The sequence below is a fragment of the Protomyctophum bolini genome, assembly GCF_963924005.1.
Source record: "Protomyctophum bolini genome assembly, chromosome: 18".
NCBI lineage: Eukaryota > Metazoa > Chordata > Actinopteri > Myctophiformes > Myctophidae > Protomyctophum > Protomyctophum bolini.
This window is the reverse complement of record NC_137879.1, coordinates 24164678-24192609: the sequence shown is the minus strand read 5'-3', so window position 1 is coordinate 24192609 and position 27932 is coordinate 24164678. Positions and strand designations below refer to the sequence as shown.

Genomic DNA, 27932 nt, shown 5'->3' with positions numbered 1-27932 from the left:
ACCTGTTAGTCCATTTCTCGGTTTCTATTTCCCAGGTTTAGAGGGAGATCACCATTACATATGGGCCTGGGGCAGGCTGATCTCATGCAGTCCCGTGTGAGAGCTGTGAATCAGTATGGGGCAGAGAGAAATGGCTGAGTCGGACAAAGACCGAGCCCCAGGAAGTGGCGAGGAGGGTGGGAGTTGGATGGGGGAAGGAAGAAGAAAGAAAGGGTGTCTCAAAGGCATGATTCAATATTACGTGTCGGTGCCCCTCCCGTCGTGGTCTAAAACGATACTTTATCGTCCAAAAAAACTAGTCTGCGGTTGTTGGAAAAACACTGGCGGCAGCGGGATACATAGTCTAGTGATCAGACCACTATACTAGGCGAGTTGGCTGGGAAAGTTGTTTTGGAGGTTGTATTTGAGGCTGAGAATTCAGGCGCCAATCAGAGGCAGGCGGGGGGCAGGTCTTTACCGGACTGACTAGACAACGTCTAGTATTAGGCGTCTCAAAGGAAAGGTCAGTAGTGATACAGACCAGCCAAGACCAGGACATCAAGAGTGCCCCTCACTTCACACAGGTGTGATTTTTTACTTAACACACAAGTGGTACAACGTTTCGGCTAAACAATATGGCCTTTATCAGGGCCATAATGAAGGCCAAAATACTTGGCCGAAACGTTGTACCACTTGTGTGTTCAGTCTAATACACTTCTGGAGCAATTATGTTGCTGACTTTTGGTCATCAGCTCCCAGCTGATGACCCTGACAGCTGGTACTCGCAACGCTCAGACCATCCATCCACCGAGGATTACCAAAGAGGAGGAACTTGCAACACCTGTAAGTAGCTCTATAGCTGCTTGAAGCAAAGCATCTTCAATGTTTACTTCACCTTTGTGCAGCACAAGCGACAAACTCGATGTACGCTACGCAATCCACTTCTGAGCTCTATTCTATAGCCCCCACGCATGAGGCAATGTGATTAGTCTAACAAAAGATCTGCATATCTTAAAAGCCGATTGGCTTGTCATGGAATTTGTCGTTTGACTTCATCATGCTCAGGTGGCCAATACCGACGAAAGATTCGAGTGACCCCAGCCTCAGGAAAAATAAAACTTTTATATCTCATTTAATATAGAGAATACTGTATGTGCCCTACTAATTTAGTTGACCCTGTAGTACCGTATTTCCTCTAGCAGCACCCTCGTGCCAAAATGTCAACTTTGCAATGTGATTACCTCCCCATCAATTTCAGTTCATTCTGCTACCATATGTTATGGCCTTTCTGAACACCCTCTGTCCCTCATGTTGCGAACTCTGCTGACTCAGCTTTCACTGCTGTTTGTTGAGTCTGTGGCAGCTTGCTCATTTAAACTTGATCTTAGCACATACACAAGCTGGGTCAGAACCACTGTGTGCTGGATTGAGTCACTTGATTGAAATAGTTGCCCCTCACTCATCAATCGTGAAGACACCCCAGAGTGTGTGTCAGTTTGATTTGACTGTATTTTAGGCATGTATCAATTTTGATATTCAAACCAGCAGTGTCATTTTGCTACCATGTTCTCATTGTTCTGAGAATGTGGCAAAGCCTATGGAGAGAATCCAGATAAAAACCAAGCATGAAAGTTTTAAAAAGCTCTTTGCACTGTGTGCGGGCAGAAACCTTGTATCTTCATATTTCAACCTTTTACGTTTTTCCATAAATTAAAACACGTACTACTAGAGAGAGAGAGAGAGAGAGAGAGAGAAAACCAGCTGCATGATATTGAGGAATCCATAAAAACTAACAAATTCTGGGAAAACAAATTAAACAAACTAAAACACGACGAGCTAACCATCCAAAATGGAGATGTATGGGTAAACCACTTCTCCAAACTCTTCTCCCCATAGAGGAAAATGAAGAGCAAAAACAGAAACTACAAAGCCTAGAGTCAATCATAAAAGACTACCAGACCCCTAGCCTCGGAAACCCAGGCGTTTTTAGTTCAAAATCTGGCTAAAGATACTAGACTCTGTTATAGAACCCATTTCCCTCTATGGTTGCGAAGTCTGGGACCCACTTGCCGATCAAGAACCGGAAAAATGGGATAAACACCAAATTGAAACTCTGCATGCAGAATTCTGCAAATCCATTCTCTGCATCCAACGGAAAACACCAAATAACGCATGCAGAGCAGAATTAGGACGATATCCACTAATTATCAAAACCCAAAAGAGAGCATTGCAATTCTATAAACACCTAAAGGAAAGTGAACCGGACACGCTCCACAAAAAGGCCCTCGCACACAGTGAATCCCTGGAAAGATGTCCCTGGATGACTACACCAAATCATAAGAAAACAAAAAGAAAGCTATAGCTATCTCACACACTGGAAAAGATCTACTCAAAACCAGAGCTAAATGGAATGCTATTTAGCTCTAAACAGAGAATACACAGTAGCAGAATACTTGAGCACAGTAACTGACCCAAAACTAAGGAAAACTCGATATAGACTCAGTGAACACAGTCTTGCGATTGAGAAAGACTGCCAGGCAGACCTGGCTCCCAAGAGAAGACAGACTGTGCACCCGCCACCCACTGCACACAAAACGAGGTAGAGACTGAGCTACACTTCCTAACCGTCTGCCCACTATACCACCAAGAGACATATACTTTCCACGGATTATAATCACCCAAGGAGAGTTTGAAAACATGACTAATGACAAAAAACTCCCATATCTCAGATATCTGTTGGGTGAAGTACAACAATGTGCAAACACAGCAGCGAGATTTGTGAGCTGCCGTGACAGGAGAAGGATGTCAAATGGAATACAAGCACCTTAAAGAATACAAACCATTGTGTGTACACTGTTTATCAAAAGTATAAAGCTAACGTCTCCTATGGATGTATATTGTATAAATATCTGTGACAGAAAATGCACAATCTTTTTTATAGTTTCACAAGATAGTATTACCCAAAGTGCTAATGTATCACAGCTCTGTTTATACCTTTATTTAATTCCTATTTATATCTAAGTATTTAATTTTTTACGTGTAAATACGTTGTTTCATTTTGATTGTCTTGTTCCACTTCTGCTCTGGCAATGTAAACGTATGTTTTCTCATGCCAATAAAGCTCCTTTGAATTGAATTGAATTGAATTGAGAGAGAGAGAGAGAGAGAGTGAGCGAGAGAGAGGCCACGATCATTTGGCAGCACTTTTGTTAGCTCATCTATTTCATTTTCATCTCTATAAATAAACAGGATGTGGTTTTGGCTCTCATCGTAAATATGAGACGGAAGTGATCAACTTAATCATCTGCTTGTCCTTGTCCTGTAGGGCCAAGATATGTCGGGGGCAGTTCCAAATATTTGCTGTTTGCTGTTGCTTAATGTCAACTGAGACGCACACTGTTGGAGCAATAGAAATATAGTACAGACATTTATATTCAAAGCCTCTGCATTTGTTTTTACAGAATCATCTGCATGCCATGCACCTGGATGATGCAGGTCCAATAGCAATACTGTGCGTGTCATCAAGCCCTACAGCAAAGTCAATGGCTGTAAACACCAAACTACAGCATAGGCCTACTATTTTATTTCTATAGTATGACTTTAATTTTGCTGAATTCTGTAATTTGTTTATTCCTCTACATATCTGAATGAGTATTCTTTAACAGAGGTGTGTTCACCTGCGTTTCATTGCAAAACTGTGTTTAATGAGACCATGTGTATTTAGAGTGGAAACAGTTTTAACCCCCAGCTGTCCTTGGAGCCATTTAACCGGGGGGGGGGGGTTAAATGGCTCAGCAGTGTGTGGTTACACTGCTGAGCCCCAGGCCCCCCCTCCATGATAACAAGATCCCCTGCAATTATAATGCTATAATCACTAAGATTTAGCGAGATTTGAGATAACAGTTTGCCAGATTTACAACTTAACAGTAGGGACGACTGTTCAGAGATCAGTGTTGAAAGGCTGAGGTCTTTAGATTTGACCTATCGTGCGAGACAGGTCAACTCTGCAACTGTTTTTGTCACTATGTACTGGAAGAAATCATAGGCTCAGAGGTGTGATTAAAAGGGTGCCCTTTAACCACATAAACCCCATATAGTTGAGTCACTATATAGTCACTAATATGGATTCTGGGGTTACAGTGGTTAAGATTTCGGACCAGATTATGAACACATGAGCAGTGGCTGAATATGGCTGCACTTACCACCAGGTTTCCAATGACCATGACCATCATGAACACGACCAGGCACATCCCGGCTCCAGCCACCTCCATGCAGTCCCACATGGTTTCAATCCACTCACCGCAGAGGATACGGAACACTATGAGGAACGAGTGGAAGAAGTCGTTCATATGCCACCGCGGCAACTCGCAGTCATCTGCGATCTTGCAGACGCACTCTTTGTAGCTTTTGCCGAAGAGCTGCATGCCCACGACGGCAAAGATGAACACGATGATGGCCAGCACCAACGTCAGGTTTCCCAGCGCTCCCACAGAGTTTCCGATGATCTTGATCAGCATGTTGAGTGTGGGCCAGGACTTTGCCAATTTGAAGACACGAAGCTATCTCCATCACAGCATGCAAAGAAACACAATGTTATGTCATTGTCTGATTATACTTTGTCATACATCATCATGCATTGGCAAAAATGGCCGATCTACACGTTTGTAGATCTGCTATTTTTGAAATAATAATAATATAATATATAATATAATAATAATGCCCAAAATATAGCTTGGTTATAGCTCTAAATTCCAATTTGTTCAGTAACCGGGTTCTCTACAAATCTTTAGTAAACAGAAAATACATTTTGGAATACCAATTTTATCAGGAAAGAGAACTCATACAGCATACAGGATAAACAAGTGAAATTATTTGGTTGTTAACCCCCTTTTCTCCCCAATGTAGTCGTTAATTCCTCCCCACACAGATTTCTGTGTTTTCACTGCTGTTGTATCCTACTGACAAACATAGGGCCTTCGTCCTACTCCTCCCGTACAACACTCCCCGCTGACAGGTGCCGCACGTAGGAATACATGCTGTGACAAATATCACCCTCCTGCCTGGCTTCCCACCCCCGAACACGGGACAATTGTGTTAACATAGACGCCTGACAAAGCCAGATACACCACAGTAGATTCAAACCCACAACCTCTGTGGTGGTGGGCAGGGACTTTACCACTGCGCAACCCGAGTGCATTTTCTGTTTACTTAAGTGCTGGAGACAGGCACGTGCACACATAGACATCAAAGGAGGCTTCAGCCCCTGCCCTTTTACCCATCTGTAAAACAACTGCCCTCTCCAGACCACGAATGCAGCATTTACTACGGTGAAAGAAATGCAAAGGCCCCTTTAGGCAGAATTCGAGAGGATTGCCGTTTTCTTAAGTCTCCTGAACTTGAACGCAGCATATTGCATTGAACTAATTTGTTTCGGAATCCATGTCGTACACCACATTTTCCAGTGGATAAAGAGTGTTGGGTTGCGGCCCAAAAATAGCTGATCTACAAGCTCTCAACGTGTCGCGCTGCAATGCGTTGAGAGCTTGTAGATCTGCTATTTTCACTATTTTTACTATTTTTGTCCAAAAGTGCCCTCTTACAGGATTTCAGACCCTGCCTCTCTAACACTCTCTGCACGTCCCTGGCTGGAGAGATGGGGAGATCCCCGTTACTGAACAAACACTCTATAAGCAATGATTACTATGGGAATATAGATGGAATAAAATAGGAACAAAAAGCAACTGTGTGGTATGTGGTAGGTTGTAAAGCAAATTTCTTATCTTTACCAGACGGAAGGACCGCAGCACAGACAAGCCCTGAACATTTGCCAAACACAACTCCACCAGACTGAGTGTGACAATGATGCTGTCAAAAATGTTCCAGCCGACTTGGAAGTAGTAGTAGGGATCCATGGCGATAAGCTTGAAGAACATTTCCGCCGCAAAGATCCCAGTAAAAACCTAAAAGCAGGAAATACTTTTTAATTTACATAGAGCTGCACAGCAGAATCATTAGTGTTCATTGAATTGGTGGTAAGTGGTGCTACATATTCACCAGGTTCCCCACGGAGAGAGCGTTTTCAAACTCAGGGGTCATAGGATAGTGTTCCATTGCCATGAAGAGGGTGTTGAGCACAATGCAAATGGTGATGCCCAGGTCGACGAAGGGGTCCATCACCACAAAGAGCACCCACTTTTTGAAGACGATCCAATGCACGCAGCAGTCCCACTTCAAGAAGGTCTCAGCAAACTTGTACCAGTTTGGGTGACAGGGCCTCTGAGCCTCCTCCAGGTCTATACCTGGACAAGAGAAACACTTTTACAAATGAGGATATGAAAGCCATGATACAGTAGAAAATGATCCATTATCTGTATAGCAATTGAGATTGGAGTGGTTAGAGTCCTCGGAATTTCAATAACATTATCATATGGGACGAAAGGTGATATAAACATAGGAAATTAGGAATCACATGTCTATTCAGAGATTTAAAGAAAAGAATGAAGGAAGAAACAAACCATGTTTCGTTGTTTTTATTGGGTAAAAGTGATATTATTTGTAGCCTGGCATGGCCAGACTAATATCACTGCATAGATAATATTAGTCTGGAACTTCAGTGTGAAAGACTTATTTCCAAGGGGCGGTTACAAACAGATTCAAACTCAGCAAAAAGTCTCACTTTGAATAGTGGGATCTGATTGGTCAGCGAACTGTAATTCAAACTGAGGAGTGCCAGACCAATGTCGCCAGGGATTTTATTTTCCTGTGGCAGATTTATCTGGTTTCCAGGCTATATTATTTGTGCTAATAACCAGCACTAATAGAAACGCTTTTTCCCCAATAAAAAACAGGTGTTATACAGAACAGCACAGTTGATTATCGTAATCTTACATATATAATATATATATTATAGTGGGTGACCATTAATTATTTATAAGCATACAGTGTACGATTTATACTCTGATAAAAAGTGCAATGTACCATTAAAATGAGTGCACCGTCTGTGCCAAGGCAGAGATCAACTGAAATAGCACCAAGTTTAGCACCAAAGATACAGTAACCAACACAATGTGATTAAGGTCCCACTCGGTACCTCTGTATCAGCCTTGAATAACGGAGCGCACAATGTTGACAGCTGCACGATAAGCCAAGAAAGTATACACCTCACATTATTGCATGGCCAGTTTGTACTGGCAACTAAGCCTGAAGTATTTCTACAATTACTTTAGGGACTTGACACTTTATCCAAGATGCTCATGCCTCGCTGCTCCATCACAAAGCTCTGAATAATAGCGTCAACACTCTTGGCTTGGCTGCGCTATGTCGTACCTACAATCAAATCTGTGTTCTTCAGGCCCTGATCTTGGAATGACCTACAAACCAGACTCAAACTTCCCCTAGTATTTTCATGGGCACATTTCCCAGACACTGCTCCTGCTTCGACATGTTTCGAAATGTTTGCTCTAGTCCTATATTAGTTTATATTAGCAAACATTGTCATTTAGTCTTTGTATCAGTTTTATTCATCATTCAGTCATCTTAGATATTCAAGTTCTTTCCTTGAGCTTCCTAGGTAGTGGGTACTGTGCTTACAGATGTTATTCATCTGTCCTAAATGTTGTCCTGTATTTGCTGGTACTGGCAGAGCTGTGTAACATCATTTGCCTCTTCTCTTGGCCAGTTTACACATGTAAAAGAGACGTTAAAAATACTCCTTACACATGTGCAGAAATATAATCGACTGGATAAAAACCAGACCTGTGAAGGCACATTTTTACACACATGCAATGTTAATTTAACACAGAGGCTTTTATCCTGTACAAAAGGTACCGTTTTTACTTGTCTGTACCTTCAATGGCGGCCACAGAAAACACAGTCAGAGCACTAGCGGTTCTTTGTTTCAGACCTTGCCCCTCCACGTGAAGCATGCTGTGAACGGAGCCTAGTGTCTTCTCCTTCAGTTCATCATCGGATGGAGGCTGAAAGAAATATGTTGAAAGGCAGTTACAGCCCATTTGGACAATGCTTAGCTCAGAACAGGTTATATGGGAATAATTGTTGTTAAAAAAAAATCAAACACTTGTGTGAAGTGAGGGGCGCTCTTATCATCCTACACCTACATCATCATACGTACATCACATTCCGTCCTCAGCCAATCAAATAATTTCCGTGGTAGAAACACACAAAGCTGGGCATAGGAGGGGCTTGAAGAAAAAATAAAGAGTAAAGTATGAATATCTACAGGCCCAACTGGGTGCTTGCTATAGGTACATGAACAATAGTCAAATTGTTTCAGGTGCTCTTGATTTGAGTCTTCATTGGCCAGTCCGGGTGAATGTAAAGGTGAATGAGGTGCTTACTGTAGGTTACCTCCAAGCACACCGAGTCAAGGATATAGTTAACATGTACTGTTTTATTGTATTCTAGGGAATAATAATATTACAATTTATGTTATATAAAGGGCACTCGCAAACGTGTCATCTTTGCTGGTTTAAAAGATGGTTGCTACGTGGTGGAAACCTCCTCACACATTAACATTTTGGCAATGGGCCCTAACCTTTTTAGATATTGTCTAGAGACATCTAGAGATGTCAACGGCAAGGATACGGATGCAAAAGAAGAAATTGTTAATATTTGGTCTAACATTGCTGATAAAATTAAGGATATGATCTAGTCCTTTTTTCCTTTTTCCTATTTTGGTGACATTGGTGGTCCTGGGAGGGAGGGGTGGGTTGGTGGATTTTTTTTATGTTTCTTATTTATATTTTACTATGTTTATACATTTTTATTTTTTCATTCATAATGCCAGAATACAATTGTTCTGTTTTTGTCATGAATAAAAAACAATTGATAACAAAAAAAGGCCATATAAAAAGGATGCCTCTAACATTTGGCCATGGTTGCAACTCCATCCACCTGCTTAAAGATAAATATTTCAAATATAAAATGTGAAACTGGGTACTTATTCATCTACTGTAGTTCTTAACTTTATTATTGTTATTTTATTGTCATTATTCTTTATTTAATATTTCACCTCAAAACTTTGGCATGCTCTAGCTCCAACATACTATCACCTGGAAAAAGCTCTATTCAGCCTTCAACATTATTTTCACCTCCTTCGGGAATAGCCAATAATACATTTTGAAATATGTACCGTAACCTTTTTCTAACTTTATTTTAGGCTATACTGTAACGTCTGGGTCATGTCAGATGCTACAACTGCCGCAACAAACCAACTTGGGAGTTTGTTGTTGGCGTTTGAAGCACCCAGGAGGATGCTCTACTTCCGCATTTGGGTACCTATTTTGGGTGCCCAAATGTGGAAGTCTTGAGCACCAAGCAGGTGCACTAGGGTTTCAAACAGTAGACGCACGGACAGTAGCATTATAATGCGGAAGTGTTGCTATTCCAGATTGGACCACCAGGCCGGTGGCCCCTTCACTGATCTATCTGGGGTTTGGTTTTTACATGGAACATCCTGTGTCTGACATCAAGAAAACCATTTCTCCAGGAACAGTAGCACTAGTTATCCTCTTTATTCTCTTCAAAACTTTGGCACACTTTCACCTCAGACGTCAAGAAATCAAGCCCACACCGTTTCCTAGGAATCAACAGTACCTGCCTGTTTTTTTTTTATGGAAGTCAATGATACTCAAATGGGGTGGAAAGTGAAACCTTGCCTCTCACAGATGTCATAGATGACTGAGATCATAGACTTGACCAAATATGGAGTTCCACCAAGCCTAGTGGAGATACACGTTCCACCCAGGAAACCTGTCAGTCTTTCCCTGACAATGTGGGTGGTGTGATGGAAATCAAAGGTCAGTCTTTCCAGGGAGAGGAAAGCTCAGCCACCCCCTAACCCCAATTTCTATTATCATGTTCTTCACATTTTCTTCACAGCAAATAATACACTGAGGGCTAGTCCAGCCACACCCAGGCCAATTCCTCCGACGATTGCCATGCCGACCAAGCCATCCTTCTTCAAAGCCTCATCTATGCACTTCTCCAACTCCAAAGCCTTCTGGTTCATTGGCTCATTCCTCAGCAGAGTCCTGATGAACTTTGAGGCCGTTTCATACTTTTTTAGCCTGTAGTTGGCAACTGACAGGTAGAATAGGATGTCTCTGGAGTCATCCTTCATTCCATTCTGAAACAGTTCATGCAACAGGTCGATTCCCTTCTCGATGTGATCGGATTTGCTCCCAATTAGACAACAGGCATATTTGAATGTGGTGTCATTGGACACAGAGCCTTTCACCAACTCAGCGTTGTATTTGTCCTCGACTTGTGAAAGATCCTCAAAGGCTACCACATCCGCTATAACAGACGCCATGTTTCTGGAAACATAACCAGGCCTTTCTAGTTTTATATTAGCTAATCTATGACGTCAGTCATCTGTGACGTCATATAGGACGAAAACATACCGGTAGTCGACAGCCCCAGCATTCAGCGGGGGATATAGAAATGTACCGTATGGAATTGTGGCTCCCTTGTGTGTATTATTTTTGTGACGTTTGTTACACAATAGAAATGTTTTTCTCTAGATTACCGGTAAAAGTGTACTATGCTTTTAAATACTAGTTCTCTCTTAAAGGAGTTTTTATTTTTTGGGGCCCCTCCTACGGTATATACAGCTTTTGTCCCCTCATGTCTCGTATTTGCCATTGACAATGAAAGGAAAAGATTTGGTCATATGTGCCTCAAATATGACGTAAATTTGTGGAAACACAAACATTAAATGCCATTGACAATGAAGGGAAGATTTACGTCATATGTAGACGAGCAAATCGGCTAACCAATCACATAAATTCAGTTGTTCATGGGATGCTGTATGATGATGTATAATGATGAGAGGTAGTTTAGAGTAGACTAGTCATTAGTCCTACAACCTATCTCAAACCCTCACACTAACCCTAACCTGCCACGGGCCAGCACACCTAAACCTAACCTTAACCCTATCCCAACCCTTAACGCACCCCTCGCCAACCTTATGTCTAACCAATGCTATGTAACCAAAGGATGCCTCCCGATAAGAGCGCCCCTCACTTCATACGGGTGTATACGTTTTATAGCATTTATTACGTATTGTGAATTTTTGTTGTCTTTTAACCACTGCACAAAATAAGTTTCCGAAAAAATATATATAGTAATTTGAAGTTGAAGTAGGTAGTATTCTCAAAAGTGCAAAATAAAGTAATCTGCAAAACAAAATCATTTTTTTTATATGGCAGGAAGATGACAGACTAACCTCTTCCAGGACGATGGTGGGCGATCTGATGAACAGGCGCGGTATGACCCTCTTGCTGCAGTTCTTGGTATCTTCATCTTCATCATCCTCTCCAAAGCTCCTCTCATCGTCAGCCGTGTGATGGCTGAGGGTCTTCTCACTGGTAAGAGTTGCCCGGCTCCCAGATACTTGGCCCTGTCAAATTACATACGGTACCTCTCTTACATTCTCACTTCCAGTCTCAATTCCAACTGTTGATGAACTATGAACGATAACAAGCTACATTTGATAAGCACAGAGAAGCAGTTTGTTGTCCAACAACAGATAAGTCTCATCTCTTGGCAATATCAGCACTCTGTGTCAACCTCATGAGTCATTACCAAGAAACGTTCCTGCCTGTGTCTTTGCACTTAGTATTGCTGTATATAAGGATGTAGTACCTGCTCCTGGTTCTTCAGCTGTTCTAACAACCGTTGGTACTCTTCCTCTTTCTCCCTGGCCTCTCTCAGCGTTGTCTCGTTCTGCTCATCATAAGCCATGGCTACCACAGCCAGGATGAGGTTGATGATATAGAAGGAGCCCAGAAAGATGATCACCACAAAGAAGATCATGTATGTCTTTCCAGCTGCCCGGAGGATCTGAGTTTTTAAAGAAAACATAGCCAGGAAAACAGAGGAGGTCTAAGGTAATATTCTGAAAAGGCATTCCTGAACCAGCAGTATCAAAATGTGATGCCTTGGAAGTGAGAACCGGTTCGGCGGTTACAGTATAATACATTCAGGTAAAATGTTAAAATGGTTGTGTTTAGGCAAAATTATCGAGATGTTTTTTTTTATTTTTTTTATGGTTAAGTTTAAGTATGGGTTTGGTGAGTGGTTATAACTATAAGCTCAGGGTAAGGATCTGGGAGGACGGGCCGCCAATGACACCGTGTAACCTCCAAACTTCTTGTAGAAATAGTTTCAGGAGCCACAACCTTTTGATATGAATGTATGCAAATGACCACAAAAGTAGAAAACAAATGAAAGAAGTGCCAACCAGCTGAAAGACGTTTTCCCAATAATCCTGAGTCATGAGTCTGAAGAGGGCGAGGAAGGCCCAGCCAAAGGAGTCGAAGCTGGTGTAGCCATAATTGGGGTTCCGTCCAGCCTTCATGCATGTGAATCCTTCTGGGCACTTTCTATCAACATTGTAGGGGTGAAAATTCAGTTTGCACATCAACCATCCCTACTCACTCACACATCACCAAGCTCTCCATTTCTTAACCTCAAACATTAACAATGTATTTGAATAGAACATTTATAAAAAATATAATTCATGTAAAGACACAAAGGGAGGATGTCAGCCGAATTGCAGATATCACTAAAATATGATATTCAAAACCTGCAGTACAATTGAAATAAAATAACATACCCAGCATCGGAGCTGTTTCCACAAAGAAGCGCATCCAAACTGCCTTCCAAAAAATAGTGATTCTCTACAACCAAAAGAGAAGATAAGCTTAATTAAATCCATTATGTAATTGCCAAAAATACATTAATAAAAGCACATGATGTAGCCTATTCTTTTAAACTTACCGCTATTGTCAATGTATTCCTCAAAATCAAAAGTGCTGTTGGAATATGTGGTATTATTGAAATCCATCGTATTGTTGAACGCCATGGTGTCATTGAGGATGAAGGTGGAGTTTGTTGAGATGGGCCATCGAATACACTTGTGCTTTAGGTTTCCCATGAAAAGCTGAAGGCCAATGAGGGCAAAGACCGCAAGGGAAAATACAGTAAGAATCATCACATCCACCATTTTCTTCACTGACTGGATCAAGGCAGCCACAATGGTTTTCAAACCTGCAAAAAAACAATTGAAACTGCTTTAAAAACCAAATGGTTTTAATTGAAAACATCCAATGCACAAAGTGCACAATTAACAACAATCGGAATAACACATGGGAGGATTCTACATCTTATTACAAAAATAAATAAATCAAACAATTTAAATATTTACCAGCTCATGAATACTCACCAGGAATCACAGTGATTGTTTTAAGGGCTCGAAGTACACGAAATGTCCTGAGGGCTGACACATTGCCAAGGTCGACAAACTCAGTGACGTACCTGGGGATACAAGAGATCCAAGCCATTAGTCAGAGGAAGCATATTGTAAATAGGCTGTGTGCAAGGTCTGAGTAATTGCTTAAGCCACTGAGGAGAACCAAGCAAGACAGACAGTGTGTGACTGACTGACTTTCCTTAATTATATGTAGGTTAAATTAGAAATAGACTTTGGTTTAACTGCATAAATAATCCGTTTTGGATCGGTACCCATCTTTTATTTTTTTAATATGCTTGAGAGGTCTGGCATGTGTGATGATAATAAACTATTTGAATAACTTTAAACATGCAGTGCTTGATAAAAATATAAGCTCTGCATCATACACATGGGTTAAATTCCAAGATAAGAAAAACAGCTGTTGAAATAGAAAGCATATATAATCATTTATTTTAATCAGTTAAAACCGATACGAGAGGTTGGATAACCTGTCAGTGTGCATTAATACTTACGCCATGCTGATCACCATGAAATCCAGCCAATTCCATGGATCTCGAAGGAATGTAAAAGACCCAATACAGAAACCTCTCGACAACACTTTGATTGTTGCCTCAAAGGTATATATACCAGTAAAAACATACCTGGAGAAACAGTTAACCATCAGTTCAACAATGTCAAATAAAGTACAAAGTAAAATTGAGCACACACACCCACACACCCACACCCACACACACAAGGTATACTCACTCAGCAGTTTTACTCCATGCTGGTGGATTGCTCATCGTCATAAATACACAGTTCGCTAGAATAGTTAGCATTATGAACATGCTAAATAATTTGATTGGGGGTTAAGGAAAATGTTTCACTTATCGTTCAACAGAAATGTCTTTCTAACTGGATCTTTATCATGTCCCATCCATGGCACCACACCGCATGGCACAACACATCATATTGTTAAACAATGTCAAGCTGGCTGCAAAATTGTCCACCAGGCACCAGGTACTGCAAATGCCAAATGTGCCTATACTACACATCTATGTTGCCTTGTTATGTTAATGTTGATCCAGAACAGTTTTGTAAATATATAATATCAGAGTCAGAGTGATTGAACATGCTAAAAAAGAGTGCATTCAACACGCAGAAATAGTAGTAGCCGTTAGTAGAACCTCTTATCAACCAGGCCCATTATCATTGCCACTGCCCACTAAATTAATACATAATAATAATAATAAATCACAGAGAAAGATTTTTTTTAAGGCAAGAAAAAACAATGACTTGGAGCAACTCATTAAAAAGATATGGATGTGCCTAGTTAATTTCTTGGGATTGTGACCTTTGAGAACTATGAACATTATTCATAGTTAATTTTCACCCTGCACAAATAATTTGTGGTAGCTCTTGTAAAGTGTGAACTTGGAGAACACGGTACTTCTGATGAATCCCTCACCCCACCCTTTGCTTTGCATAAGAACACCAACAAAAAGGATATGAATGTATGAGAATTTTAATGGATCCTCTTCTAACTAAATTAAACGGGGTCAGGCAGTAGCAAGCCGATTCAGCGTTGAACCTGTAGATTGTGTTTCCTTTCGTGATCACAATGAATGTCTGAAAAACACAAAGAGACATAAAGTATGTGCTTGCACTCATGTAATTTAGCTATGAAAATAAAAATGTTATGTTACAATAAATGATTGATAATCACCTTGAAATACTATACTGGTTCTCAAACTGTGAGACATGCATGTCAGTTATGCCAGCGGTTCCAAAACCATTCCATGCCAAGGACCCACAAATAGTCTGTCTGCGGCCCCCATATTGTGAAATGGCTAAAGAAAAAATACATGAAAATAGCTAAAGTAGCCGATCTATACGCTAATTACATGTCCAGAATTGGGTTGAAAGTGGAATCTATTTAATTTAAATGTAATTTAATATTCATTCATTCATGTATTCTTCTCTTTTCCAATTGTCCCCCCTATACAATCATAACCACTGCATGAGGGATAATGCAGGCAGCCGTGATAACTAACAATCTATCTTTCTGTGTTAGGGTATGCACTATGCAGGCAGTAAAGAATAGCAAGCTAGTTGTGCACCAAGATGTGCACTGTGTCCATGTGTTTGAACTGGGGTTTCGTTGTCTATCTGTGTCTGTAGATGGGTAGTGCTTCATGTCTCTCAGGCGTTGCCACCTCAAGTCCTGTAAAAATCCTGTAAACACCTGATCGATGACAAAAGATAAATACATGGAGGTAGTCCTATTATAATTGGCTTACGGGAGGACAGACAGACGGACCTCTGAAATCACACTTATGTCAGCCATAACCATATAAGGAAATCACCAATGCAGCTACGCTCAAATATGGAGTGTGTTGTCCAGCGTGATCTAGTATGAGAGTGACGACACTATAGCGTTGACTCCCGCGGAAGTGCTCATTCTATCTCAATGGGATAGTTCCGCACCACGCTTTGCGGCGAGATCAAAGCGGTTGCCACTCTCTTCTTCTACGGCTCTGGTGTTGTCTAACACAAAAGGGACACAACAGGGAGACTGACAGGTACAACAGGTACTCTGATAAAGCACCCACACTATGACTCAGATATATTGTTTGGGGTGGCGGTGCGACGTAGGTGTGAGGGTCGCATAACAACCAAAATCTAGAGAACAATCCAGGAAACGGGTGGCAACCTTACCTTTAGACTTAGGCTATCAATATATTCTTGTGCCATAATATGTGATTTATATATAATACAATACCTATAATACCTCTATTTATATAGCACTTTTCTAAGTCGTGATCATTTAAGATCACATTGTCCAAGATTATTGTCCAAGAGCTACGTGTCCTTACTATTATCGTTTGTAATGTTGGTAAAGCAATGGAAACCAAACTGTATAATTAAGCCTCAGCCAAATATGAACAAATAATGTAGATGTAAACTAGGAGGTGTTGGTGTCCAGCTGGGGACTGACCTTCTGTGCTTTATAGAAGGGGTCTAAGTCCTCCAGGGGTGTGTTGAGCAGCTCCGGGGGAGGGTCTCCAAAGATCATGGGCAGACCTTTGCCCGCCTCCAGATCACCTTTTGGGGCCTCCGGCTCCTCCTTGTCATGGTCACCTATTTCTGCTGCCCCTTTCCTTTCCTCCGCGAGCCTTTCGATCTCCGCCAGTGATTCCGGGGTGAAGAGGCGGAAAGCGGTGCCTGGAGGAGCGAGCAGCAGGGTGGCCATCTTCGCATTGCGAAGGGATAGCACCACACCGGGGTCTCTCTAGAGGGCACTGGAGAGAGAGAGAGAGAGAGAGAGACAGACAGACAGAGTGAGGTGGATAGGATAATTGACTCTTTTTTTATGCTAAAAGATTAAGGACCCCATCTTAAGCCCACCTCTTACCACTTATCCCTAAACTTATTTGTCATTTTTTACTATTTTGAAACATAATTTAAAATAGTTCAACTAGCCGATCTACATCGACATGTTGTGAGCTTGTAGATCGGCTATTTGAACCATTTTAAAAGGTTTTTCAAAATAGTAAAACATGGCAAATAAGTCTAGGGCGGTGCAAGATATAGCCCTAAGAATTTGGAAAATGGTCTGTAGTAATGTAAAGTATACATGATTTTAACATGGTACATCATTGTCAGACCAAAATGTAGTGCGGTTTCCAAATACAACGACCTATGGATATCTACACTAAATGGTGTCCAGAATATAGCTCGAGTTTGTCACCTATTAAGATATTAAGAACAAAATAATATATAGTATGTCTAACGGTCAATCTAATAACATTAATACCCTTTAATACAGTACAGTTGCACAACATATGGTTCAAGAGCTATGGGCCATAGGATGGGGTGGAGAAAAATGTGGGGTGGAGGCTCTTTCTTGGCCTACAGGGAGTGCGAGTGCAAAGTTTCATGCCACTCTGGCTGTGCCTGAGATTAGCTGTTCACAGACACACAAACATTCAGAGTCAGACGGACAGGGGTGATTAAAATCTCTGCCTCCTGGCCGCTCAGTAGTAGTGTTATGGAAACAATGTAATGTTGCGATGTAAGCATAGATGACAGGAGTTAAAGGATGTAGGATAGGCCTCCTACGACCTACATAACATAACATGAAGCAGCAGTGAATCAGCAGGTAGAGTGGCCCCCTGGAAAACGGAGGGTTCCTGGTTCGAGTCCGTTTTGAAGTGTCCTTCAAACCCTTAACTGCTCCCAGTGAGCAAGTTGGTGCCTTGCATGGGTTTCATCTGCTGTGAATGTGTGTGTGAAATGAATGTTATGCACTTTGTATAAAGGTGCTATTAATGCACTGTTTGCATTTACTTACTATATCATTTCTACACTTTGTAGAAGTGATAGTCAAATGATAATTTAGACATTTAGAAAAAGTTGATCCAGCCAATACTGACAACCACCCACCCACACACACACACACACACGCAGGCCATCCACCCCACCCTGGCAGCCACATCATGTACAGACACCTACTACACAGGGCAGGCATTATAAAAACATACAAGTCAGTGGCATGCAAACATCTTCTCAATGGATATGAGCAGGCCATAAACCCTGGCATTAAGTTATTAATACAGGTATGTATTGGAATTGCACTGGAAGCACTATGCACATGGTAATGAGAGTATGTGAGATATAGAATTTGTGCCATGTGTGCCACGTGTTTATGTCTGTGAGCATGTTTGAGTGTCATTAACCACCGTCGGCTTAGCTGCCTTGTTCTATGTCCAGGTCCCCAACCCCAAACCGCAAGCTCCACCCTATATGCCTCACCCGCTACCCTGAGAGCAGGATGAAGGTGACCCACATAAAAATGTCACGGTAATGACAAAGTGACAAGCCACACTTGGGACCATGCAGTGCTGGAGCTCCAAACAGGGTACTTTCCCACAGAACCAAAGGGACCCTAACATTACTCGTGTACATCAGATTACACATATTAGCTTAGCAGACGCTACATGCCCAGGCCAAGTTGCACTGCTTCCTTCCAAGCGGCCTCTATCAATGCGTTTAGCAACTAGACAGGAGCAGCTAAGGTTAGGAGTTTCGATGTCATGTTCAGAAGAGTTTGATTCCCTTGTTTCTCTTTGTCTGCAATCTACCATCACGTGTAACTAATAAATTAAGTCATTTCAAACAGACAGACCTTGGATGTCATTGATATCTAAAAGTATATAATCTCACTTATTCATTGATAGAGAACTATTTGCAAATAATTATTTGCATACTGAGCATCACACTGTCCAGTTTTCAATGCCATATGCTTCACAGTGTGTGTGTGTGTGTGTGTGTGTGTGTGTGTGTGCGTGTGCGTGTGCGCGTGTGTGTGTGTATATATATATATATATAAAGAAGAAAAATATGACAAAAATAGGTTGTTGCTGTTTGTGTAATAAACAACTTATTTAATGTACTATAATTCATAATTAATTTTCTCTATTCCCATTCTCATACCAGCTGGTCACAGATTTGTACCCTGGTCCTTCTCGACTTCACAGTATGTTTAGTATAAACCATTTTAAAAATCAATTTGATTAGGCCTGGGACGTGGCTCAGCATGTCACTCCCCCATTTCCTGTCAGCCTACTGTCTGTCCCTCTATAAAAAATATTAAATAAGAAAAATCTATTTGGTTAGTCAATCCTTCAGTGAATATTATTTGATGAGAAGACTAGGACTAAGGGATAACAATATTCTAACTAAAGAGTTAACTGAACACAGATTCCACCTGCTGTTGACACATGTCGTCACAGATATGACAGACAGCAGTACTGATGTCTTAATTTGGAGGATTATGTAGTGGGAACACTGGGAAGACTGCCTGTGTTCCCACAGATGTGGGAACTTGCAGGGGGGACTTTCCAAGACTGATGCACGTGATAGCCACAGATTAAACATGCATCAATACAGAGATACGCACATACACAACAACCTAATTTACAGATAATAATTACACATCTTCACACATATGAGGACACGCACACATTTGCACAGATACGATAGCTCCCCAGCTGCTACGGGCAATCAAGGCAAGGCCTCGGGTTACAGAGGGCCGATGACTCTGCTCATTCCATCTTGGCTGAGCCCTGACTTTCTGCTTCACATCCCTCCGATAAACAGGCCAGCATGCCAAACGCACTTACTGTGGCTAACTCACCGTTCTACCATCTATTTTACAAGGCTCCCTAATATGCAGAGTTTCCACCTCAGCACCCTGCCTCCCTTTTTGTTATTTTGAAATTCCGCTAGAGGATAGTCCCTTGAGTTGCAGCAACTCGTTTTCACGGGGGTTCCCATGTTCTAAACAACACCAATACTGCTAGTCTAAACCACGTTTCAGACGTCATCATTCTCACCATCACTAAGACTGGCAATAGCAACCCCCAAAACATGCACATGAACACATAGCGCGCGCGCACGCACACACACACACACACACACACACACACACACACACACACACACACACACACCTCAAATTCCTGTTTTGTGTATATATAAAAAATCACACCTGTGTGAAGTGAGGGGCGCTAGTATATATTAAAGTCTAACTGTGTAAAACAAACGGTGCAAACACAAACATTAAACGCCATTAACAATAAAGAGACAATATGACGTAAATGGCTTATTATGATTCCCTTCATTGTCATTGAACTAAACACCAACATTAAACCTGTGTAAAATAAATATATATATATATATAGTGACCCAGACATCCAGACCAGGTAGTCATTCTGTTCACTCTCGATCCCGCATCCCCCTCATCATCCCATTTCATGGCCTCCGTTCTGGGAGTAAAGGGGCCTCAGTGGGCTCACTAGGCTTAAAATACACTAGACGATGATGGATTTGTTTCATCATGGCCCATAGGATACTTTTCCTGATTACATTGTCACGTCATTAATTGTGAGAAGACGAAAACCCATCCCTTGAAAAGCAGGGGCCGTGTTTCGGAAAGCTTGACAATCTTGACAATGGGAGAAAACTCTTATAATAAGCTGGAGAAGGCTTCTATTAAAATCAGGGGGGCAGTCAGACAGATATTTTGTGAAGCCACTAAGGAAATCGGGACTTCCTGAAAGTTCATATAATGGCCTGTTGTGGCACTGTCATTGGGCCCAAAAAAACCCATTAGAGGTCCATGTATTTGGGCCCAACTTCACCTAGACTGTATTACCTTAATAAACATGGTCATGAATACTTTCTGCTTCCAGTCACTAGTTTAAAGTCTCATTTCTCATGTCATAATATTCTTTTTGGAAAATTATGGTCCCATTTATTAAAAGAATGACCAAGCGTATGTTCTGAGGGGCGGGGCTACCGTTACAGTCTATGATCGGGAGCCACCCACCGTTCGAGTCAAAATAAAAACCCGCTTCGTTGTCTGGGCCAGCCAATGGCCAGCTGGGCCCAAACGGATCTAGAAAGATGGCGATTTACAATTCAAGGACTGACTGGCTTCATCTTACGTCCAGACCCGGGGATAACTTACGTTATCAGACCCGGGGAACGCTTTGTCCATATTTTTTTACAGTCTATGATTAAAATAGACAAACTGGGATCACACTCATGACGGAATATGTTTAACTACAACTATTTATTTCAGGTAAATATAGAGCCCTTAGCCCTATCTCAATTTCACATTCATTGCCCACAAGCAAGTAGACACTAACTATTTCTGTACCATCTGAAGAAATAAATGAACACAGGATTTCATTATCTCCACCAGGCAGAAGCTAGCTTGTGTGTTTGTCTGTCTGTCTGTCTGTATCATCTTGCAACTACTAGACTGATAGTGATCAGTTTAAAATAGCATTTTTTATTTAATAGCAGCCAGGAGAATGAGACATCAAAAGCTGGTAGCCAGCAAATTGGCACTATGGGAACCAACAATACTGACACTTGATATCTTATGGACTACTTGAATGATGCAGGAGTGCAAAGTAACAACAAACTGGCCAGGTGTATAGAGACCCGGGATGACAGGAAGCGACGATGGAGGGCTCATCTAAGGACGACTTAAGAGAGAGAGAAAATGGCTACACATGATATCTGGAGTCACATGATAAAAATGTATCATACAGATTTGATATTACATTGTACATCATTTGTTTTTTTAGGGGTAAATATGCCCCTTCAGTGTGTATTTGACAAGACATCCAATCAATCAATCATTTCCCTAGGTAGGCAACTATAGGCCTGGCAGAGATCTGAGGGAGCGCACCTTTCTTTCTTTTTTCACATAAATTTGGAGACATTGCAACTTCTGTCATTTTCATTACCGCCCTAATTTGTGTTCTCAGTCTGACCTTTTACAAAATATAATTGACAAAAGATAACAATCAGCATGCTTCATCGTACGCAAGTTAACGCAACCAATCTAAAAAACTGTTGGGACCGATCGCCATCAAACTATACAAAAACAATCCCAGTGGGGAATATGCTGGAATTGGAATTGCATCTGGTGGAAAAACTGAGGAAGAGGCAGGGTGTTAACTAAGGGTTTCTAAATCATCCATAGAGATACGCTGTCATATACCTGTCACATCACATTAAGTCCACCACACGTCTATACATTTGACGTGACGTTCCGGTTGAGGCTGCTGAAATAGAGACACCCATGCATATGTTACACTAGCTGGTGTTGGAATGTGGAAGCTATATTCCTATCCGGAAATCATATGAAGTTACTTAGTTTTTGTTTTGTTGACACAAATACAACATGAACTCAAAAGAGATGCTGCACCCCTGAATACTACATTGAAATCTTTCATTCTGCCCAATGCATGTCACCCATTCCCAGCGTCTTGGGGGTGTTTAGTCAAATAGCACCAGGAGCTGATGGCACTTCCATTGGAAATGCAAACATAGAAGCATCAAATATTGTCCCACAACCTTTTCCTAGTTCATTTGGATTTAATATTAGCATAACAATGTCATCATTGTTTCCTCATTGTTCCAAAATGGGATTATACTGAGTGATTGAAATGACAGCCTGTCTTTGCAATGCCAGTGCATATAGTATTTAACCAATTTACAATTTCTGTAACCTCATTAACTGGATTAATTGTTTGGATTTTACAATATGGAAAAGCCACGCATAATAAACCTATTCCTATAAACTATGATGTCATGCCTGGAATGTACAGTAGTCAAGTTGTAAACGAAATATCTACAAAGTAAACAAGGGCTTTTATCCACACGTCGTTTGACATTTGCTGTGCCCTCATTGGTCAATTTTCTCACTGGGTCAAATCTCATGCTGCCGCTGCCTTGCACTCTACTCTCTTCAACACCCTGTCACCCACCAGTTAACCTTGTGTTTGAAACCCTACGGGGGACGCACAGACATCTTTTACACCTGTCACAACTTATGTTATATAATATAAGTAACTCTCGCATTATGGTGAGGTTTATGATTAACGCTAAGAACACATCATCAACCTATGGTACCAATGCCAAAACTAGCACAGGTCACTGGCATAAGTGTGAGGGAGAGGATCTTTCTTTTCAAATAAAAGTATAAAATAAACTAGATGAAGTGTGCCTCGGGGCACAGGTCTCCACCAGGGCAGGTCAGGTTGTGGCCTCCTGATGGCGCGATAATAGGCCAATGTGAAAGGGGTGCCATTTCTTCTTACACCTTGGATGGCAATTGAATTGGATGATGTGAGGTATTTTTTTCCAATTTTTTTTTTTGCAAAAATCCACCTGTTGGCCAATGTGAAAAGGGTGGGATATATTCCTCAGCCTAGTAGGAAAGTATGTGAAAGATTTCAGTAAATTGCATGCTGCGTTCATGATTTGAGGGTTTTTGTTAAAAACGGGCCAATCCTGCAAACTTTTGCATCGACCGGGTTAACGGTGCCGGAGATTAGCTGTATACAGACAGACGAACGGACACACACACAAAGGACCGACGGACGGACACACCTGTGTTTGTGTTGGGACAAAAATTACATACACTTAAAGCTGGATATAGGATTGATTGACCCTCAAAAATGACGGACAATTAAGTCCTCTGTACATAATTCTGCATTCATTCAATCTCAGAACTCTGACTTGGGAGTCATAATTGCATGTTGATATGGCACACTCACTATCAAGAAAATAAGAACATGGCACTTCATGCCAAAAAGGTTGCCGATAACAGGAAACTGTATAAAACTGTAAACTGAAAACCGTACTGAAAAATGTATTCATGGTGATAATGTCATTAATTGCTATTATTATAATGTCTAATACGGTAAATGGTTATGTAGTGCTAATTAAAATCAAAACGTTTAAGCCAGTTATACTTTAGTTATGCGCAGGTGTCGCAGATTTAGACACGTGTTCATGGGCTCAAGGATCATGTTGGTGCCTTTATGTTAGTTTGTTTTTACTTTATGATAACTAAGTAGTAGCCTTGCCGAGCCATGAGGCCCGTGGGCACGAGCCTATCTCCTGTATCTGTAGTGTGAGGCAGCTTGATGTACAAGTAAAGTACACCCCCTGGACATGACGCTAGTATGCGCAGGGACTTACCCCCAATCCAACCCTTGATGCTGAGTGTCAAGCAGGGAGGCATTGGGTCCCATTTTTAGAGTCTTTGGTATGACCCGGCCGGGGATTGAACCCCAACCTAACAGTCTCAGGGCGGACAGTCTAACCACAAGGCCACTGAGCTGGTATGATAACTAAGTAGGGTGCCATTAAAAAACAGTGAGCACGGTATTCCAGGCCAGCATGCACTATATGAATGCTGAGAGGATTGCTGCCATCGTATGTGACATGCTTCTCTCAATTCATACCAACAAGCTGTGAGGACTTAAAGTAAGCCCCGTGCTTTTCTTTAATGCACGGCAAAATCCTGAGTGGTAATTTAACTCAGAGTGTAAAATTGGTCAAAGAAGCTCATAGAATTACATTTCAGGCACAGATTCATTGCCATAAAAGGCACAAAGAAGATCTGCACAATATACTGTAGCTCCCTTAACTGACATTTAATAGTACTTCCGTAGTCACTACTTCAGTCAGTAGGCTACTATTACCAGTAGGACGCCCTGAAGGCGAAAAGCAATGGCGCTTTGGCATGGGGGGTCAGATCAACATATGAACAGGCCAGCTCCATATATGGAGATCTACGGGTGGCAGCGTTTGTACGCTGTACAAACAGTGTCTTGAGTGTACAGGGTTTGATGAGGGCCCAGGTACTAGATAGTGCCGGGCCTTAATTTTCAGGCCTGTTGAGGTTTTCGCCGGCTGCGCTAATAACTTGGGGGCGGGGCCCGTCTAGATTTTAAGCTTGTTGTGTTTAATGTTGAGGAGTAGGGTGGAGGCGCTGTGTCCTCCCTGTGGGGGCTGGTTACTGGCAGGTGAGCGATGTAGAGGCAGCAGTGACAAGACTACACAGAAATGTGTGAAGCTAGGAGGAAAATGAAACAAATACCAGCACAACAATACCTGTATAACTCCATGGCATTTTTACTAAAAGCAGGCCATTTCAGTCCATGTTATCCACAGCCAGAAACAACAGAACTAGTAATAGAGAATGATGGGGAGTTGATTTGGGTAAAGTATCTTCCGAATAGGGTAAATTGTTGAAAAATATTAAAACTATTTTGTATATCCTATTTTCATGGTGTTAATAAAAAATACAATTATACATCCATCCAGCACCTGTGACTAGCCTGAGCTATAAGTGTCATATTAATTACAGTCCCTTGAAAAACATGTGGCATCCAGTCTGATATGTCAACTACAACTAAGGAAAGGGCCTGCAGGCCTGCTTATGAAACTCAAACCAGCCAAACAGATGCTATATAGCCAGTGAAGATCGCCACAGGAGTAAAATTCGAACAGAGACAAACACTCCGCTAACATGATATGATTCATGTGGTATATGATCTTCTCATGGGTTCAAACACGACTAAGCTTGGAGAGAATTGTGGTGATGATGAATCAGAAAACTCTACAGTTGGGTTTGAGGAAGAAAATATAAAGAATGCGTTATCTTTAACCTTACTTCACCTCTTGACTACTACAGAAATGACAGGGACCCTGCCAAGCAGTCACATGGCTTCCCTTGGTGAAAGAAACCCAAAACCAACACCTCCGGTGTCCAAGAGCATGCGATGCCAACGCGTACGCGCACACACACACCCACAGTGTTTTTTTGTCATCTAGTACTATATTTTGTGGAGGGAGGAATATGTCTGTATTCCCATTGAACAACCAGCAATGGAAGACTCACTGTGCGCAAAGCAGAAAACCTGTACTTCTTGACTTCATTACAGGCCCTTATAACAGCTCCATTGGAAGGAGCACATCCGTTTATAGAGTGAGTGGCACAGGCATACTGCTGAAAGGTTCTAATAGGAACTTCCTTTGTCCAGGAAGCCATAGCACCTGGGGCCTGGCTGTCTCCCAGAGTCCTACACCTCTGATTTGGGCAACATGGATTAGCAGTGGAGAAATGGTTGCATATGAGCATCCACAGCATCACATAATCTTGCCCATCTGCCAGGAAGACATGGGCTAAAAATAAAACACTTGCCCCCAGGGAGGGTACATACTACATAGTGGGAATAGAGACTTGGGAGTGTCCAAACTGGCTAGCACATTGGCACTTAATATATATATATTGCATATTTGCATTGCGCCTGAGCAGGTATGTTCAGATGGCCACATGCTGCACTTCTCCCACCACAGTTGGTTCTTGGAGGCACCTGTGTGGCAACACATAGGCCACAAGGCCAGGTTCCACAAACATGACCACAAATGATGACCTGTGCAAGTGCATGCCCCACACACACACACACACACACACACAGGTATAAATCCTAACTTTGACCAAGCTCAATTATACTTTTACTGTATGTCCACACAATCACATTATTAATTAACATAGACCTAGTATGTTATTTAGCCTTGTACGAGACCAGTTATTTCATGTGCCAAATGTGACAAACTACCTAATTTTAACAACTGCATGCTTGTGCAAACAAAACAATGGGTATCAAATATGTTGATTTAAAAATATTAAGTCATAGCAGCATGCGTACACAATACAAGAGTAAATGTATATTTGGCCAGGTACAACTTAAATAAAATAAAAAACTTAAATGAAGTAAAACTACTTTCCACCAGAACTCAACACAACCTCACTTCAGTCAATCCACACAACTCAACACAGAAAAGCATGTAAACACTTACCTTGCACACTGTAAAATAAATTCCAATGAATTCAAGTAACTTTAGAAAAATAAGAATCCAAGTCTTCTCGTCAAGTCTTTTTTACTGGAGACTTAATTCTCTCCCTCTGTCAGCCAAGGCTTGCTCCAGGACAGCTGTTGCTGTTGGCGTCCTGAATGAAACCTGAGAGTTGCTTCAGGTAGGATCAACGGAACTTCATGACACTCCAGAGAAGCTTTTTCACAGCGCGACCGCGTTGGTCCATGTTAGAGTTTGCAATAATCAATAATCATATCAGTCAACACGTTGAGTAGGCTACTACTGCGGTATCAATAGTTTTCTTCATCAATCAATGATATTATTTTATTAGCTACACCTCTACCTGTAGAATAGATTAAACTACTGCAACATTTCTGGTGCGCATTCTGGTGCTGCGGCGCGCACAGTAAAGTAACCAACCAGACCAGCCTACTTTGAAATAGAGACAGAGTGTAAGGTTAATATGCCATGCTTATACATGTATGTTGAAGGCAAATGTAATGTTTGCTCGTGGTGGAAATGGGACGCACAAGAATTGCCAGCGCGCAATCCACGCATGCACCACCCAAGATATCGAATACTAAATCCAGTCCTGCGCCTAAACCACCTGATGCTCAGCAGCGGAGAAAAGTAGAGGACAGCATCAGTGAGTATCGTGGGCTGTACAGTGCACTGTGCAGTGATGTCCCGCGTGTGTCAATGCATAAGGCTATATCTGGCTTCAAGGTGCGTGGTATGATTATACAAGGAAAATGATATCTGCGATTACAAATGTTTAACTGGTTGTCATCCGTTTCTTGGAACTGGAGACCTCTGCGTGTCCATTTTCCCACGTCCCCCTCTTCCTCATGTCTGCAGAATGTCTGGTTCTAAACGGGATCAGACATAAAACTACAGAAGGCGCTGCTAATCCATTCACAACTCAGCAGAAACTTAAACCCGATTCCTGGTTTTCAACGCTATGGACCAGGGCTACTTTTCAACCAACTTCGTCTATGCAGCAATAGCATAGCCTACTGGTGATAGACTTAGGACGGTAAACTCATTCAAGAGAGAAGAGTTCAAGAGACCAGATATTAAAATACACTGATCGTGTATGGATTCTCAGAAGCCGCGACCCTCTTTCTCCCAACATTGTCTTCATTGTAGTTACTAATTACTTACTGGCTGTCCTGTCCTCTGGTGTGACGACTGATGCGCAGAAATCCAATCCAGGTGGTACTGGTTCGAGTGGCGACGGACCGGCTCTAAGGTTGACTCCCATCTGTAACAATGGAATGCGGAAGTGCTCATTCTATGTTCTATCTCAATGGGACAGTTTCAATGTTTGGAACTATATAGCACATATTGCGGCGATATCAAAGCGTGTCGCCACTCTTACTATTCCACGGGTGTATCATTATGTATGTCAAATTGTGAGAGGGTCTTGTAAGCCCGTGCG

At 41.7% G+C, this 27932-nt stretch overlaps 1 protein-coding gene across 3 annotated transcripts in view; it reads right to left on the bottom strand.

The window, feature by feature from the left end:
* LOC308333235 (sodium channel protein type 4 subunit alpha A-like) overlaps nucleotides 1-26692 on the bottom strand; it is a 41120-nt gene extending 14428 nt beyond the window's left edge. For 2 of the 3 annotated variants that reach the window (XR_013965784.1, XM_080789475.1), the window contains exons 1-15: nucleotides 26474-26692; nucleotides 16233-16536; nucleotides 14745-14863; nucleotides 14003-14092; nucleotides 13768-13896; nucleotides 13229-13320; nucleotides 12784-13053; nucleotides 12620-12683; nucleotides 12245-12386; nucleotides 11647-11844; nucleotides 11228-11401; nucleotides 7826-7955; nucleotides 6034-6278; nucleotides 5766-5939; nucleotides 4182-4538 (exon numbers count right to left, since the gene is read on the bottom strand). Coding sequence is in view for 2 of the 3 variants with exons in the window: in XM_080789475.1 (XP_080645601.1) it covers nucleotides 4182-4538; nucleotides 5766-5939; nucleotides 6034-6278; nucleotides 7826-7955; nucleotides 11228-11401; nucleotides 11647-11844; nucleotides 12245-12386; nucleotides 12620-12683; nucleotides 12784-13053; nucleotides 13229-13320; nucleotides 13768-13896; nucleotides 14003-14092; nucleotides 14745-14863; nucleotides 16233-16487 (2439 nt within the window). In the remaining variant the exon portion in view is untranslated. Of the gene's footprint in view, nucleotides 1-4181; nucleotides 4539-5765; nucleotides 5940-6033; nucleotides 6279-7825; nucleotides 7956-11227; nucleotides 11402-11646; nucleotides 11845-12244; nucleotides 12387-12619; nucleotides 12684-12783; nucleotides 13054-13228; nucleotides 13321-13767; nucleotides 13897-14002; nucleotides 14093-14744; nucleotides 14864-16232; nucleotides 16537-26473 lie in introns of those variants that run through there. The other variant, XM_080789476.1, reaches the window with a different exon arrangement.
* Nucleotides 26693-27932: the final 1240 nt, after the last annotated feature.